General features: G+C 46.2%; 1 protein-coding gene across 12 annotated transcripts in view; it reads left to right on the forward strand.

Annotated features, from left to right (window-relative positions):
* PKNOX1 (PBX/knotted 1 homeobox 1) overlaps window positions 1-18,245 on the forward strand; it is a 141,719-nt gene that overhangs the window by 101,704 nt on the left and 21,770 nt on the right. For 10 of the 12 annotated variants that reach the window (XM_007493192.3, XM_007493198.3, XM_007493196.3 and 7 more), the window contains 4 exons: window positions 3,812-3,982; window positions 7,637-7,736; window positions 9,078-9,175; window positions 16,370-16,498. In XM_007493192.3, the coding sequence (XP_007493254.1) occupies window positions 3,812-3,982; window positions 7,637-7,736; window positions 9,078-9,175; window positions 16,370-16,498 (498 nt within the window). The remainder of the gene's footprint in view (window positions 1-3,811; window positions 3,983-7,636; window positions 7,737-9,077; window positions 9,176-16,369; window positions 16,499-18,245) is intronic. The other 2 variants (XM_007493197.3, XM_056797092.1) reach the window with 1 other exon arrangement.

Here is an 18,245-nt window from a genome sequence, read left to right on the forward strand (position 1 = left end):
GAAATGTTTATTTAATCATTATTCTAACAATTTCCTATTTATTCTATTAAAAATACTTTTTTCCTGTTTGAATAGTGAGCAACTATATGCAAAATTCTACTAGCTGGAATTTATCTACAATCTTCTGTTCTTTTCTCTGAACTGCCAAATTAATTGAAATTTAATTCTTAGGGTATTCATTTTTCTAACTGTAAATTGTGGTTATTTGTTGAGTTGTTAAATGCCCTTTGACTTAAATAAGTTAGAAGAGAAAAATTGGGGCAAATTAAAAAGAATGTCAGGGGACAGTTAAATGGCTTGGTAGATAGAGAGCCAGACAGAAGATCCCAGGTTCAGATATGACCTTGAGACACTTCCTAACTTAATGACCCCTGGCAAGTCACTTAACTCCAGTTACCTAGCTCTTTGTTTTTTAAACCCTTACCTTCTGTCTTGGAGTCAATACTGTGTATTGGCTCCAAGGCAGAAGAGTGGTAAGGGCTAGGCAATGGGGGTCAAGTGACTTGCCCAGGGTCACACAGCTGGTTAGTGTCTGAGGCCAGATTTGAACCTAGGACTGGCTTTCCATCCACTGAGCTACCCAGCTGCCCCAAAGTTGCCTAGCTCTTACCACTCTTCTGTCTTGGAAACAACACTTAGCATTGATTCTAAGACAAAAAGCAAGGGTTAAAAAAAGATTATTAGATTTGGAGTTGAGTGATGTCTGTTGAGTTCAGGTGTTTTGACTTGTTGTGTGACCTTAGGAAAGCCACATAACCTCCTACGAGGTTCTGTTTCCTCATCTGTGAACCTGCCTGTCTTAACTCATCGTGTTAAATGAGTTACTCTGTAGAAAAGCCTTTTGTAAATTATGAAGTGCTGTACAGATATAGAATTACTTAAATATGAAGTTACTCTGTTTAATTCTGTCGATTTATAGTAGGCCTGATTTTATTTAATACAAGTGATCTTGTCATTCATTCACTCGACATGGAGGTGTAGTCTCTGCTCTGTATTGAATTAATTTGTGTACCATGTACAAGTCAGGAAGCCTAACTTGTTCCTGTTCTCATAAAAGTTCACCGACTAGTTATAATGGCACAGATACTAGCAGTACAAGATCTAGATGCTTAAATACTGTAGAAGTGCTACTGCTCACTTCCACCCAGTTCAGACGAAGGTGAGATCACTAGGCCGGTATAACCAGAGAACGCTTCACAACGACGTACAATTTGAGCTGGACCTGTAAACAGATGGGAACAGAAGGGAGCGACCCTTTAGATATCACAAGCAAAGCTCCGAAGAGAAGAATGAGCAGGCAACATCAGCGGGTGTATAGAGACGTCACTTGGTTGGCTTAACATTTGGAATTTGTGTTTGAGCTTAGGAGGGATAAGCTTGGAAACGTAGGACTTTTTAGATATTGTTGGACATTTCCACGTGTCCAAGGAAAAATACCAATCCTTCATTTTAGACACATCTACCAGAATTTATAAACATTCATTTGACATTAATCTAAATCCAGGCATGTCTGACTTAAAGAGTGTCCAACGTGACCTAGTTCTGCTTGCTTTTCCCCACCCCCACCACGATGCTGAACATTTCTCTACCACCAGACAATTCAAAACGTTCCTAGGAATCTTGGCGTAATAAATAGTATGTTAGAATCCAGGGCTGGATTTTAGAATCGAATCTAATATCTAATACAAAAATGGCTACTTAATATTCTCCTGAAATTACTTCATTCATTGCAGTAAGGTGATCCTTTTCTATCTGCCTGCTTGATCCCCTCTCCTACTTGCTACAGTGACTTTTTCTATGCCTCTTCTTGCTCCTCCAGCCCCCCGTGGCACCACTGGCCTTCACCCACTCAGCTAAGAATTTTGCCTCATCTTTCACTGAAACAAAATGCTTTCCCACGCGCTGCCTCTTTTCTTGACCCTTCTGCACAGCTGATGTCGTTCTGACCCCGCGTCCCCCCAGATTGCCCCTTCTTTTCCTCCCTAGTCTCTTATAATCTCCAAATCCTCCTTATCTACAGATACTTCTCTGCTGCCTAGAAACAAATTCATGCCTTCCTCACCCCCCCAAACCCTCTTACTCGATCCATCTGCCCTGTTAGCCGACACCCCATCTTTCCTCCCTTTCATAACTAAAGTCCTGGAGGAGCCATCCGCGGTCAGTGCCTTCATCTCCCAGTCTTCCACTCTCTTCACGTCTCCGCGGCCTGGCCGACAGCCTCCTCATTCAGCTGAGACTCCTCTGGACCTCCCTCCTTCTTGACCACTCTGGAGCCTTTGAGTGCAAGTAAGCTTGAGAAGGCGGACGCAGATCGGGGCAGCTCCTTGTGCCCGCCGAATGCTTGATTAAAGCTTGTTGATGGATGGCGTTTCCTCTTTGCTGCAGCGTTCTTCCTCCTTACCTGCAGCTCCCGTCTAATTTCAAGACCCCGTTCAAATTCCGTCTGCGCACGAGGCTTTTTCTGGACCTTCCCTGGGAGACCTCCAGACACTCTGTCTGTGTCGCAGCCACGGAACTGTGCGCACGTCGTCTCCCCATTACGAGAGGAGCTCCTGGGAGGATGCGCCGCAGCCCCCACAAGGATTCAGCCGAGCCAGGCTCCATTGCCCGAGTGGACAGCCGAGCCTCAGAGGAGGCAGCGTTGCTCTTGGACAGGGAGGGAGCCGTGTCAGCATCCCAAGCCTTTAGTTCCCGGAGCCAGTCAAGTCCAGAAGATGAGTGCAATACGTCTTTGCATGGTGGACAGAAGTTAGAATGATGCTTCCATCGGAGCAGGGCTGCCTCTCCTGGTGTCTCCGGGGTCTGAAAGATCCGGAAAAGCGCCGGGCCCAGGAGGCTGACATTCCCCAAGAGATGTAGTGGAGGCTCGTCCTTTCTGCCCTGCTGGGTTCTGGTGATGGCGTGTACCTCCAGGCAGCTCGAGGGCCTTCGAGGTCTCTGAGACTGCGCAAGACTCCATCAAGTCCTCCGATCGTCTTCTCGGAGGCCGCGTCCCGCCGTGTTTATGGCCGCCTGGGGGGTGACCCCTCCTCCCTTCTAACTCCAGAGAACACTGGCCACCCTCGCTGGCAGCTGGCGTCATCCGTCAGACTGTCCTCTCCCTCCCGCCCTCTGACAGTTGAGGGATGCTTGCTTTCTTTTCCACAGGATAACGATCCCCCGTAGTTTAGATTTACAGAGCATCCCAAGGTGGATACAGTGTCTAGACAGTCTCTTGTTGAGGCGCTACAATGTAGCGTCTTGTGGGAGCGCCGGCACTCGCTGCTCAGTTTCAGTCGTGGCGACACTTCAGGGCCCCCATGCTGGGTTGGCTGCCCTTTCCTGGTCCGGCTATCCTAGACCAGAGGGACGTGCCGGCGTCCAACAGAGCTGGGGCCGGCCTTAGGGAAGGTCTTTCTGGCTCTGCCCGGCCGCGGGGCCCTGTGCGATGGGAGGGGCTTCAGAATGTTTGTCGTTGGTGAATCCGGCGCTAACGAGGGGCAGGAGGGAGGCGGAGCAGGCGTCGGGCTGTCGTGGCCTCCTCTAGTCAGACCTCTGCTAAGCCCCGCGGCCCAGGTTCAAAGCCAGGTTTCGTGACTGGTTAGGGAGTGCTCTTCCCAGGATAAGAGTGTCGCCACGCGGAAGTAATGGGCGGCCGTCTAGCCCCCGCCTGCTGTCCGTGTGTCAGTCTGGCCCCCGGTGAGTAGCCAACGCCTCTCAGAGGGACAGGGTTGGAGCCGACGACCTTTCACGTCTTCCCAGTTTCTTTGCCTCGGACTCGGATCTCTGGATTTTCCATTTATTTGTTTGTTTGTTTGTTTTTTGCTTGTAGATGGTCAAAGCAATACAGGTTCTGCGAATACATCTACTCGAGCTTGAAAAGGTGAATGAACTCTGCAAAGATTTCTGCAGTCGCTATATTGCTTGTCTGAAAACTAAAATGAACAGTGAAACTCTGTTGAGTGGAGAGCCAGGAAGTCCTTATTCCCCTGTACAGCCCCAGGTACAGTTAAAGCCAATTTTTATGGGATTTCACATTCACTTGTGCCAGTTGCATTATGGGAAGAATCCTTATGATTTATTTACCCGCGGTATTATTCCATTTCTAAAGTCGCATTTATTTTTGCAAGAATAAAGTAGATTGATTACCCGATCTGCAGCTTCGGGTTACAAGGATGGGTCTTACTGCATTGATAGCTTGTTGGAATAGTCTAGATACTAAAATAACAAGACTGTTTTTATGGTATTAAGGGCAAGGCATCGACTTAGGCAAAGGCCATTTTAGACCCCTGAGCCGATAATTATTTTTATAGAAAGGAGGCTTGGAAGAAACAGGGCCTTTGTTATAAGTAAGACAAAACAAGAAATTCAACCAATAATTAGAATTTAAACATAAAAAAAGACTCCAGACAATCTTAGAGAAATTCAGCTTCCTGTCCCAAACAATTTGTAGCAATAATTAGTCCTTGAATCGTCTAAGGAAGGATTAGTTATTAGTGTGTGTGTGTTTAATAAATGGACTTTTCTGCCCTATAAAGTGGGAATTTTGAAGAGTTAAACTTTACATTGTTCAGGATACTCTGTTACTCCAGTATACCGGGTAGGGTTTTACCATGATCTCCGATAATAAGATTTTGTATCTGCTGAGAATTCTCAGTTTAAAAGTAAATTTTTTTCAGAGAATGCCAGTTTACTTGCTATTGCTGTAGCTGTTGGACTCCTCATTATAGACATACGCGAACTCAGCAGGGTCATGCTGGTTGTAAAGACGTAGAGCTCTCCACAAAGTCTAGGGCGGCCATAGAATGCCTTTGCAATGTCCAGAGACAGTGTCTTTCAGATAGGGAGTCCGTCCTGGCCAGGGCCGAGCTACAAGGATAATGCTTGGGCTTCTTTGGGCATTCGGAGCCATGTTAGAGGGCTTCTTGTCCACTTACTTCGGCTCTAAGGATTCCTCTGGAGCAGTCCAGAATTGCTTGAGATAATCTCAGAAACTTTTCTGTCATTATGGAGACCATAAATCTCCAGGCTAGAAATAGATTCTCTTGGTTCTTCTGGGCTTTCTCTAGTCCAAATCTGCATCCCAAGGAGAAACCTGGGGACTTTCAGTGATCTTACATAGCATGGCATTACTACTGAGATTCTGGATTCCCAGAGGGCACAATAATAGCAAGAAAAAGATCATTGAAATTCTAACTGACACTGAAGTTAATCTTTAAGCTCTTAAGCTACTTCTAATATTTGAAAGTTGTCTTTGTTACAAGATAAACTATTTTAATTCTTTTTATTATATGACTTTGGATCACAAAAAGTTCTCAAGTCTGGAAAATGGTGGCAGTGGCCATCACCAATGAAGTGATTCATTTATAAGACATGCTACCCTAATTAAAAAAAATCTTGATTCAGAATCAGACATTTGACTCATTGATGAGATTTATGTTAAAGTTAAATTTAATAGTCATTTGTTTTCATTTCCATTTAAAAGTGTCAAATAACTAGACAAATATCTGTGACAACTTTTACTATAACTTTTTGACAGTGTTCCATGTCCTTTTTTAGATCATGAACATTCCTGTGATTTTGGTTCCCTGTCAAAAGTATATACTCTAATATACTATTGGCCCATAACCAGCAATAATATGGTCTCTTTGACTATGGTGTATGCTTCTACCTTTTATGTGACAAAGAATATTTTCTATTCATTTAATGGGTTGGCCTATAGTTTTTCTATTTAGTGTTTAAAGTTCTTTGTATTGGCAATGCTTCAAGAATGTAAGGTGTAGTGATACTGCAAATAATTTTTAAAACAAGTAAAAAGGAATTTTTTTAGAGTGCTGGCTTCAGGGGTAGCTAAGTGGCTCAATGGATAGAGATCCAGGCCTAGAGATGGGACCAGTCCTGGTTTCAAATCTGGTTGATTTGACACTTCTTGGTTGAATGACCCTGGGAAAGTCACTTAACCCCAATAACCTAGCCTTTACTGCTTCTCTGCCCTACTTACTTACTTACTTACTTACTGCCAATACTTAGTATTGATTCGAAGACAGAAGGTAAGGGTTTTTAAAAAAATAAAGGAGTGTTGGCCTCTTAAAAGTTTGTACCTTTGGAGGCCCATACATTTACTACAGTTGGTAAAGTTGCTTAAAACATTTTTAGAACTCTTTTTGGATTTGCTTCACTATGGGATTGCTTTTTATTTTAGAATATCCTCAGTAGCAGAGTATTAGCAAATCTTTTTCTATTGAAGGTGGATTTGATTTTCAGAAATACCTCCAATCTTTGGAGGGAGGATATTGAAGATAATGGAGGCAGGGATGGACCCCTAGAGCAATTGAAACTTTTTGTCTAGTTATTATAAGGATGATATTAGAAAATAAGTATTGTTTTATTAGTTGAGAGATAAGAAGTTGAGAAGTTGGCTTGAGAAAGAATTGGAGTTTGAAGTAGAGCTGAGAGAGCGTGTCAATTTCAAATGTTGACAGTTATAATCGTGTGTGTGTTACTCTCTCTGGGAGTGGCAGTTGGTCTCTGGCAGTTGGCAGAGTCATACACACAGGGCTGGAGGAGGTAACATCTTTGCCCCCCCTCTCCCTCACCCCTGTCTGACTGTCTGTCTGTCTGTCTGTCTGTCTGTCTGAGGGAAAGACCTGAAGGAGCTTAGTGTTTTCTTTTTCCAACTTGGGAAACACTATTGATTATCTATTTCTATCTTCATGAATTGGTTTATATCTGAGAAGACCTGGTCTTTGGTTTGGATTCTGGGTCTGTTAAGGCTCAGAGTCCTAACTGGATTCTTGTTGAGTCTCAACCAGCTAGTCTTTGCTATTTTATAATTTGAAAGCAAAGTTAAGAATTATAAGGATAATAGCAGTAGTTTTATTAGAATAGTAATAAATTTGGGTTAGTACAATCAGGGAGGATTAGTGTAGCCTGTGAAACACAGGAGAAGCGGTTCCTTGTGGAACCAGGGAGTTTATTTGGGTGGATTTAGAATTCCTTAGAATTAGAAATCCTTGTTATCCTTATATATTTCAATAAATATTTTATTTTTTATAAGAGTCTCTTTAGCATCCTTGCACCTGGCCCTGAAGGGAAGTTCACATGTGAGCTTCACTACACTTTATCACTGAAGATACTTTTGATTACATCAATCAAAAGTATCTAAACAGTTTTGAACCTGTATTGACATAGTTTTCCCATCTATTTTTATAACTCACCATTATTATTTTTACATTACTAAAATGTGAATGATAGCTATATCAAAAAAGGAGTTTACATATTTTTATCTATGTACCTATATACACATATTTAACAATTCATTGCTTTTTAAATTGGTGTGAAAATAGGTCAGGCTGTTTTCAGATTAATAATTACCTTTCAGTTTTGTAAAACAAATGCTTTTGTTAAGGAAAATAAGAAAACACGCTGAAACCAATATAGTATTAACTACTATATTTCATGTTCAGAAAATTCTGAATCTGAATTGGTCTAATATATTTATGTTATTTGCTTTATAATTTTTATTAACAATTTTTTTTACCTGTTTGTTTCAATATGTGCCTCTTGCCATTTTTAATGAAATGAATATGTTGTTTTTCTAATCACTGAATCTTCTTTTTCTCAAATAATAATTCAATTTTTACTTCATAACTTTTAGCAAATTCAAAGTGCCATCACAGGTACACTCAGTCCCCAAGGGATAGTGGTGCCAGCATCAGCATTGCAACAGGGAAATGTAACTATGGCAACAGTGGCAGGTATGACACTAAGAAATAGTTAATGGATTTTATTTTTATTTCATTGTGTGTTTTTATTATTAAGAAACTAAGAAATGCATGATTTCTTCTAATAATAGCTTTTCTTTGTTAGTTCCAGAGGTAGCATAACTGAAATGAAAGCTCTACTCTTGTATTAGTTGTCTGTCAAGCATACTTTATACAAAAGTTGTTTTCAGCTAACCTGAGAAGTCTTACGGTTCCTGTAACTGTTAAAAAATACCATATAGCAACAACTATGCACTATGTTCAAATAATTTAGTTTCTCAGGAGACAGTATAGCAAGCTGATTTCAGAGTCAGAGAGACCCGAGTTCGTGTCTCCCCTCTTACCAAACAACCCAGTCTAGTCTAAAGTAAAAAGCAGCTTCTGTATGCATTATTGATATCATCTGGAATTCAAACACGGAATGAATCACTGCTACTTCACAGAAAGTATCATTAAATTAAACTCTGTCGTTCTAATATTGAGACTACTATGAATGTACAGCAAAAATAGATGTCAAAGGTCAAATTATTGTAGGTTTCAAGTATCTGAAGTATCAGTTATGCCTGACTTACTGTTCCTTGATCCGGGGTTATAGTAACTGTACTTCTTACTTTTCGATTCAGTAAGTTCTCTGCCATTTTGAGACTTGCTATACCTGCCGTACTTATTCTTACAGATAATGTATATAATGTATCTCATATATATGTATAATGTATCTCATAGATAACAAAAATCAGAGAGGTAGAGAAAGAAATGGGAAAACAGGAAAAACTTGGGAAAAGAGTCATCAGGATCAGATAGGGAAAAATTCACCTAGAGCTCCTCTAATCATGGCAAGGCAGACGTCTTCACTTCTTGGGCTGTTTGGAGTTGGAATCAATGGAAAGGTTACTGTTTTCAGAGTTTGATTTGGTTCCAATCCTAGCCGGGTGTCTGACGGAGGCTCTGCGGCCTTCTCAAATGTATAAAAAGGAAGTATTTCCCATAGAGGTCTCATGATCATGGTTTTATTTTTAAAGTCACAAACACAGGACCCCCTCTCCTCCCGTTTGTGATGATTGAATATTTGAAATACTTTGTATTTTCAAGGAATTTCAGAACAAATGGTAAAAAGGGTCTTATAGTTTCTGTGGAAAAAATGACAAGGTCAGCCTTTAACCTTGTACTCACTGTAGGCCCTTAATATAGATTTGAAATAATTTCAATTCTTCTGTGGCCTTTTCCCTAGCAATTTGTATTGATGTGAGTGTTGATGAATATTTTTTAAAAAGCTACTTTGCTTTAGATGGAGGGGGTTGGACAAGGTACAAATGTGACTTTGTTTTCCTTTCTCAGGTGGCACCGTCTATCAGCCCGTCACAGTGGTCACTCCGCAAGGCCAGGTTGTGACGCAGGCCTTGTCACCTGGAACCATTAGGATCCAGAACTCACAGGTGTGTCTCATTCTCCTGGAGGGACGCGCAGGCTGGCTGGGTGCGGGCTGACAGGAGCTGGGCATGTGGGGACTTGGGCAGTTCTCCAGGGCTACTCATGTGTAGAAGTCAGACAGAATGTCACCCCGTCATCTCTGTTGTAAGCCTCAATGGAAACATGTGGCTGAGGAGCTGTGCTGGTTCACATCCTTTAGTGGCCCCTCCAGGGCACGGACCCCTCAGAGTAAAGCCCTGAGCAAAGACTGGAGGAGGGGCTGCCTTTGGTGGTCTCTTTCTCTTAAGTACCATGAGGAAAAGCTGCTTTACAAAGATGGCTTCACACTGAGTCTTTGGTTGATAGTGATTAAATCAGAAACAAAGCAGCCGCTGTAGTTTATTCCATCAGAACACTTGTTTTCTGTGTGTGTAAGAGGCAAAGTGGCCAAATGTGTGGAGAGCCAGCCTTGGCATCAAGCAGGCCTCCTTCCAACCCTGCCTCACTCTCAAATGGGCTCTGCAAATACTTCATGCCTCAGCGCCCAGCTGCTCTCAGAGACTGGTTTGCAGAGAGAGTGCCCGTCCAGGAGGCCGAGCATCCTCGTGGGGCGCTACCCCTCCTGCTGAGAGGATGCCCCCCCCCCCCCCAAGTCCATGAGGGGCCGCGGAAGCTGCGCTCTCCCACGTTCCAGGCTTGGCAAAGTCTCTGCTTGGAGAAGAGCTCAGAACAGAAGAGACAAGCGAGCCAAAGGCAACATTCCAGGAGTAGTAAAACCACGGCTTTCCTGAGGCCGATTTGCCTACATTTAGTGAGCCGGCAGTGAACTGATCCTAGGAAAGTCCATTCCTGTGTTTGATAAGGACGAGAGGGCAAGTGAAAGATGGGGAGCCATGGGACTCTGTAGGCCCAGTAGAATGGGGGTCAGTCTGCATGGCTGTGGGGGGAGGGCTGTACATACCCTGAGAAAGTGTCCGTGGAAGAACAGTGACAACTCCTCAGGAAGGGGCCAGTCCTAGATGGCCGTGTGAGCCCTCAGGACGCCCCCCAGGACCCAGAGGGCTGTGTGAGCCCCTCAGGATGCCCCCCAGGACCCAGAGGGCTGTGTGAGCCCCTCAGGACCCAGAGGGCTGTGTGAGCCCCCCAGGACCCAGAGGGCTGTGTGAGCCCCTCAGGATGCCCCCCAGGACCCAGAGGGCTGTGTGAGCCCCCCAGGACCCAGAGGGCTGTGTGAGCCCCTCAGGATGCCCCCCAGGACCCAGAGGGCTGTGTGAGCCCCTCAGGATGCCCCTCAGGACCCAGAGGGCTGTGTGAGCCCCTCAGGATGCCCCTCAGGACCCAGAGGGCTGTGTGAGCCCCTCAGGATGCCCCTCAGGACCCAGAGGGCTGTGCGAGCCCCTTAGGACGCCCCCAGGAGTGCCTGCCCAGCGGCAGAGGCAGGGCTGAGAACCTCCTCAGCCCTCTGTCGAGGGTTCCGTCCCAGGTGAGGAGAGGAGAGGACTCCAGGCCCGTCGGAGCCCTTCTTCCAGGGCTGAACCAGAGAAGGTGGCAGCAAAGGAGCGGTTTCCCAGGACGCCGTCCTGCGCACCTAAAAGAGCCTCCGGAGGCGGCTGACATTCGCCCACTTGAGCCCTCAAGCTGGAGGCTCCGGCGACGGAGGCCGGGCCGGGCTGCGGCTCCCACGGGGAGGCCCCTTCCACGGGCTCCGCCGTCCAGGAGGCCGTAGGCAGACCCCGACCCTTGTAGTCACGGATGCCGTCACGATGAGGCGCTCTCCCCACTGGGACGGCCTCCCGGGGGCTGGAGGTCTCCCCAGGAGCAGCAGTTGCTGGTCAGGGTCTCCCCGGGGGCTCAGCGGAGACGGGGAGGCCTGGCGCGTCGGGGGGAAGGACTCGAAGGGCCCTTCTGAGGAGCGCGGGGTCAGCGGGCGGCTCTTCTGGGCAGGGGCCGGTCCTCCCCCTGGGCCGCTCCCGTCCTGGTCAGGGGCCTCCTGGTCAAAGGCCGGCAGCCCCAGGGCAGCGGCGGCGACGCGCGGGCTGTGGGCCGGCCGGCCGGTTCCCCTGCGTGTGCCGACATTCAGGGCCCCGAATGAGGGTCCTGTGAGGGGGGGCGGCCACGGCCGTGGAGAGGCTCCAGCTCTGGTGTGCCGGCCCGGCCTGGCTTCCTGCCCACTACAGACACGAGGGATCCCTTCACAAGCAGCCAGGGCGGCGGTCGCCCAGGAATCCTCACCCAGCGCGGCCTCGGGGACGATCCGGCCATGATGGAAGGACCCAGAGCAGGAGGGGCGGCCTGGGCTCTCCGAGACACCCTGGGGAAACTGAGGCACTCCCGGGAGAGGAGGGACAGAGGATCGGGGCCCAGAGCGGGGGGGCTCCTGGCTTCCGATCTGGCTCCAGCCAGCTCCTGAGGGGGTGACCCTGGACCATGGTTGAGCCCCGGCCCGGCCCTGGTCCCTGCTGCCTCGGAACGGATGTCAGTGTTGCTTCGCAGAGAAAGGCTTAAAGGAGGGCCCTTCAGGTGGGCGGCGATTGTCCCGGCTCTGCTCGCACAAGGGAAGGAAATGGAGACAAAAGGCCAGAAACGGCGCCCGGCCGGCCCTCCATTCACTTCCCATAAAGCCACTGCCTTGTCCGCTTTCCCCACTGGCCCCATAGGCTGCTGGGGGGCCGGGTCTGCCGGAGGGGGAAGGGAGCCCTGCCCCAGGGAGGACCGCCGAGGAGGCCCCGCCAGCCACCCGCCAGGCGCTCAGGCCGATTCCCAGCCTGGGCCCTCCCGGCCTGGGGAAAGGCCGCAGCCAGGGCCGGCCCCTGAGCTGGTGGGAAGGCAGTGAGCGAGGTCCCTCCGGGCCTTCCCGAGCCTGCTCCGGAATGGGGACCTTCGGGAAGCCGGCCGGGCCCGGTCCTGGCTTGGACCACCATCAACAAGACCCTGCACGGCATCGCCCTGAGGGAGGACGTCGTCCTGCCCTGCCTCCAGTGAGCGCGTCGGCACGGGCAGCCCCTGGTGTTGCCCATAAAGGAACCCGCTAAGCATGTGAGGACGCCCCCCGCCAGGTAGACAGTGGGGCGTCTTATAGTGTCTGTAGGTATTTGAAGTGGAATTTCTCTTTTATCTCTCGCTGTTGGAGTTTAGTGGGAGGAGAGAAAAGCCAATGATTTATGCGGACTTTTTCCTGTCCTGCAACTTTGCTAGTTATTCATTGTTTCACTAAGTGCTGTGGTGGATTCTCCACGTGTGCCCCGGCATTGTCTTCAGAGGGATAACTTCCTCAATCCCCATTAGCATTCTTTCGGTTCCTTCTTCTCTTATTGCCATAGCTAGCATTTCTAGCACTAGGCGTCCTGGCCTCCCTGCTCCCTGGATTGGGGGGCTTCTCGTTTACTCCCATTGGAGGTTTGCTACTGTTGTCATTTTGACCCTATTTTAAGCTCTTTAGCCATCTCGAACTCCTTTCTCTATAGCTCTCATTTCCTTTGTAATTCCATTTTTTGGTAGTTCTTGTCACAAAACCATTTTGTCCTCTCTTGATTTATGTTCGCTGATAGGAAGCTACTTCCTGCTCCTGGGTTTACTCTCTTGGGTATCTCTTGATCCATAATAGTGTTCAGTATCTTCTGGTCATTCACATTTTTAGCCTCATTTCTTGAGTTGAGACTTTGTAAGAAAACCAGGCTCTGATTCATCCTGCACACTTGAATGATCCTGACCTTTCCTTCCTAGGTTCTGGCTTCCCGCTTCCATTTTCCTTGGTGCAGACCCACCAGACTACACTTCTCAAACACCTATTACATGGCCATCTTCACTGGGAGCCCCGAATTTCACTTTTGCAAGCTTTCTATTTTGTGGGAGCCTGACTTTCCTGTAGAATTTTAGGCTATAAAGTTCTAACTGCACTGTCATAAATACATTTTCCACAACAACCATTTAGCTTTGTAGAAGTTTAGAGCATGAAACTATAAATGCAACATGTCCAAACACTTTCCTCTTTCAAACACCCCTATTATTGAGAGCACCCCATTCTGTCAGTCACCAAGGCGTATAACTTCATTATCATCCTCAATTTCCTTTTTGTGCTAATTCCTCCTATTATCTTTTTTTTTTTAATCCTTACCTTCTGTCTTGGAATTAATACTGTGATTTGGCTCCAAGGCAGAAGAGTGGTAAGGGCTGGGCAATGGGGGTTAAGTGACTTGCCCAGGGTCACCCAGCTGGGAAGTGTCTGAGGCCAGATTTGAACCCAGGACCTCCCATCTCTAGACCTGACTCTCAACCACTGAGCTACCCAGCTGCTTCCTAATCATGAACACATTTTGAAAGGTGTCTCAAGTTTGCTTTTGAATGAAAACATTTTAAATGAAAAGCAATCCTGCTTACAAAAGCAGTTTCTTTTACAACATTCTACATCCCTTACATGGGACACCCAATTACTTCAAGTAAGGCTTCAAACACATTGATGCTTCGGGGATTTCATCAGTGGTGGTATAGATCTCAAGCCTTTCTCACATGCTCATTTGGGTAAACCTTTTCCTTGTCCCCCTAAGACTCCCTCTTAGAGAATTGGCCTAAACTTCCAGGGACCTCCCTTTAGTTCTCTTGATGTTGTATGGATGCCACTGAAGCATCCATCCGAGCCATCCACCGGATTATTCCTCATTGCTACGGGACTGTCTCCTCTTTGATGTTGCCCCCAACTCACTCTCCCTGCGTAATTCTTCTTTGGTAATATGTTGGGGCCCCCATATGGCTACACCAACTTTAATTATTCAAAAGCTGGTGTTCTCTGACTTGAACCACACATTGTCTAGAATGTTGATGGTCACGAGTCCTCTTCCACCACAGGACCGTAGGGAGATGTGCTTTGCATGATCACACATGCACAGCCTAGATCAAATGGCTTACCATGTAGGGAGGGGGGAGAGGACAGAAGAGGGAAAGAATTGGGAACTCAAAATCTTGGAAAACAAGAGTTAAGAATGCTCATAACGTACAAAATGAAATATTAGATGTAAAGAACATTACTGTTAAATATTAAATAGCATGAAGAATATTCATGTTCAAAAGAGTGGGGCTTTGTTCCCAGAAGCGTGGCGTAATTAAAAACACCAGTGAAATGGAGGCTTTTTACTTCCTATTCACTTCTGTTCTCCTGTCAGATTCAGTTTCTTTTTCATCCCTAGCCCAAGACAGATGTCCTGACGAAACATCTCTATGGATTTTCCAATTCAGCTGCATGTAATAGTCTCAAGAAGAGGCTTTCTTCATCCACTTATTTTGTCCTGTGTTGGGTAGTTACACAGAACTCTCTTCATGATGAAGGGTCTCACTGAGGAAGCACTGCAGCATTAGGGGTTTGGGGCAGTTGATGTATTGTCATCTGCACACAAGACTGTCGAGGACTTTACCGTCTCTTCCAGTCGGAATCTGTATTGCACATCATTTGTTACAAAAGCAGACCTTTTTGACCATGTGCCTTGATTGATATTAGTATCAGAGGAGTGGTTGAACAAATTCTCCTTTTTATAACTCTCAGGGGCCTTATAGGATTCTGACTTGCCCTTTTCCTGATCCAGGTTAGCTGTCTTTCTCTCCACAGTTTCCTGTAACTGACTTTTTCTCTCTATTGTGTCTTACTATCCTATAAGCTAGATACAGGTCATAATTTAATGCCATCTTTACCTTAAGATTTTGTAAATGCGTGTATAGTCTAAAATTGCCTTGGCTGCCATATCTCTAACCCTGGGAAAAACACAACTATTTCTTGGCTAAAGCAAGTTTCTGCCTCTTATTCCCCTCATTGACAATTTATTTCCATTGGTTTCACTTCTTAGGAAATGAGCATAGACCATCAGGTACATGTTATGCTAATGATTTTGCTTTGTTAGTGTCATTGCTCACTTATATAAATCAAGTTTGAATTTACTTCTAATTATGCATTTTATTTTCTTTTTCAATCTTTTATTTTAGAATTTAAAAAAATTTTGCCTTGGCCTCTCTAGTTAGATAACTAATTCAGAAATAACTTTTAGATCATTAAACAGGCATTTTCTCATTTTTAAAAAGAGTAACTTTTTATTCTTTGTGTTGTGAGAAGATAATGAGGGAAAGCGTAGGGCAGTGATGGTGAACCTTTTAGAGACCAAGTGCCCAAAGTGCATCCTTCCTGCCCCCTGTGAGCACTCCCATTGGGCTGCTGGGCAGAGGAATGGGTCATGTGACAAATGTCCTCAGGTGTGGGTGGAGAGGGGGAGGGGAGCAGCCCCTTCTAGATGCATACCATAGGTTCACCAACACAGGTGTAGGGGAAGGCAACAGAAGGGATAAAGAGAAAAGTACGTCTACAGGGAGGAGTTAACAGACATTATTATTATTAAAAGAATACTTATTTTAACAGGGAGATGTATGTTTGTTTGCCACTGCCATTAAAAATATCCAGTACAAAATCCACGTAAAAAAGAGATTCCTTACAAATGGTGAGAGATTCCAGATGCACTGTGTTTGTGGATGATGTCTTGATTGCATCAAATCCTGAAACATGAGATCTGTTAAGACAAAGTGGTTCTGCCTGAATTTCTGTAGTAGAATAACCAAATGGGTGAAGAATGCTGTTTATCGACTACAACATTAGTAATAGAGCAGTATTGTTGTCGTCTGATTTGTAACTGTGGACAGCTTGTTTTGCCGGTGCATTCATTGTGTTTACAGACACTGAGCCTCACTGATGATCTGAGCCCAGAACTGAATGGGAGACAGAAAACAGACTTGATGGCTTTTAGGAAATTCTATAGTAGACTATGAGGACCCAAATAATTTTTTTAAAAGTCTCCTAACCCTTCGGTTAAATTTGAATGACAAAGCTCTTTTGAATGTATCTGGAGTACACAGGCTATGAATATACATAGTAATTTATTCCTATTTTTATGTTATGTTTAAAACGTGAATCCTTATTTACTGTATATAATTTTTCATTTGCTCAGAAACCAATTTATCTTATGCCTGCATTTGTGACTGTATTTTAGATAGTTTGAAGAGGTCAGATGATTAGCTTCGATCCATACAGAGTACATTAAAAAGATAGCCGTATTGCTACAAAGAGTTGTTTAAATGATAGTCATTCTCTTATCCGTAAAAATCCCGTCATTTCTTTAGCCAGAATTTTAATATATATGATGCGTGGGATTGTTCTTGCCTTATAACATTTTCTTCCACTTCTTTAAAAGCTTCAGTTACAGTTAAACCAAGATCTCAGCATCTTGCATCAAGAAGATGGCTCATCCAAGAACAAAAGAGGAGTTCTGCCAAAACATGCTACAAATGTTATGAGATCGTGGCTCTTTCAGCATATAGGGGTAAGACTTTGAAATCAATCTTAGAGGCTCTTGGAATAACTCGTTTGTGTACCTTGGTATGTTTCACGGGAAAAAAGAAAGCTTTTTTGCAGACTAGTAGAGCTAATTCTAGAAGCAAGTAGTAGAACACAAGGCAGTTTTGGAAAGAAATGATAAAACAAGAAGATATAGATGGCCTCCCAAAGCTAACCAGGGAGGCTAAGCCAATAGATAAAAGGGACCTGGGAAACTTTACGTGCATAGGAGTGTGTAAAAATGAATAATGAATTTATTGTGTGAGTATGGAAGAAAATGGAGTAAACACAATGAGAGCTGAGTGAGCTTGCTTAATAAGAACCGAATGGGAGAGATTCACACTGACCAAGGTCTTAGGAAAAAAAGTATTATTGGTGATACGATTGAGGAAAGAGCATTCTAGGTATGTCATAGCATAATGGGTAGATGTGGGTCAGGGAGCAGGTTGGATGGAGCAAAATGTGTAATTCCATAACAAAAATTAATGCTTTTTCACTCAATTGTTTCACGTGAATTTACATTGTTTTCTCAAAGGAATTTGGAAGCTCTTAGTGGGTCTTTGACTCATGCCTCTTGTATCCCACAGCAGCTTGCACAAAATTGTCAGAGCTCCATCAGTAATCACTGATTGGAATAATGCGGGCGACACTATTTAGATTGGTGCGCTACACAACTGATACTGTTGTGCATATGAAGAGCGTTTAGTTACCAGGAGGCCGCTCTTCTGGCCGCCCAAAAACGACTGTTCTGGGCCAGCAGGATTCATTCAGGGTAGAGTGGCCGCGTGGGGCAGCCCCGAGGCCAAGGGTCGAGCATCCCGCTGAGCAAAGACGCCAGGACAGGACCCAGGAGCAGGACGGGGAGGCTGTGGGAGCCTCGGTCCGGCACCCAAGGAGGTGGCGCTCAGCTTCTCCCCCAGGGCCGCTGTGGCTCAAGTGCTTCGGGCTCTCCCCCAGGGCCGCTGTGGCTCAAGTGCTTCGGGCAGGGCTCCCTTGAAGGGGAGACGCGGACAGCCCTCGAGCCAAGGGCTCTCATCGGCACGTTCTGCGGTGGCCATCTTGGCTCTTCCCTTCACAAAGCTGGGTGGCCAGACTTCAGGGTTCTCTCTACCCTTAGGGAATCTGAGGTGGCCCTGGGAGACAGGCTGGGACAGATCCGCTTCCCGATCATTCATTCATCAAACTCAGATTTACAGTGTGGGAACGTGGAGGCGTAGACCAAGGGAGAGAAAACATTAAAGAGCCAAGAGTCCTACAAGAGACTGCCAAAGGATGCAATTGTCTAATCTTAGGGGGCCCCCCTCGCCCCTACTCCCCCTCTCCCCCTCCCCCTCACCCCCTTCCCCCTTCCCTCATGCATTTCCCCCTTTTCTCTGCCCCCTCCCCCCTCCTTCCCCCCTCCCCTAGGCATTTCCCCCTTTTCTCTGCCCCTCCTCTCCTCCCCTCCCCCATGCATTTCCCCCTTTTCTCTGCCCAGCCACCCCCTCTCCCCTCCTTCCCCCCCTCCCCTAGGCATTTCCCCCTTTTCTCTGCCCCTCCTCCCTCCCTCCCCCCTCCTTCCTCCCTCCCACCATGCATTTCCCCCTTTTTCTCTGCCCCCCTCCCTCCCTCCCCCCCTCCTTCCCCCCCTCCCCTAGGCATTTCCCCCTTTTCTCTGCCCCCCACCCCCTGCCCCCTCCTTCCCCCTCCCCTAGGCATTTCCCCCTTTTCTCTGCCCCTCCTCCCCCTTCCCC

This window comes from Monodelphis domestica, chromosome 4 (genome assembly GCF_027887165.1).
Source record: "Monodelphis domestica isolate mMonDom1 chromosome 4, mMonDom1.pri, whole genome shotgun sequence".
NCBI lineage: Eukaryota > Metazoa > Chordata > Mammalia > Didelphimorphia > Didelphidae > Monodelphis > Monodelphis domestica.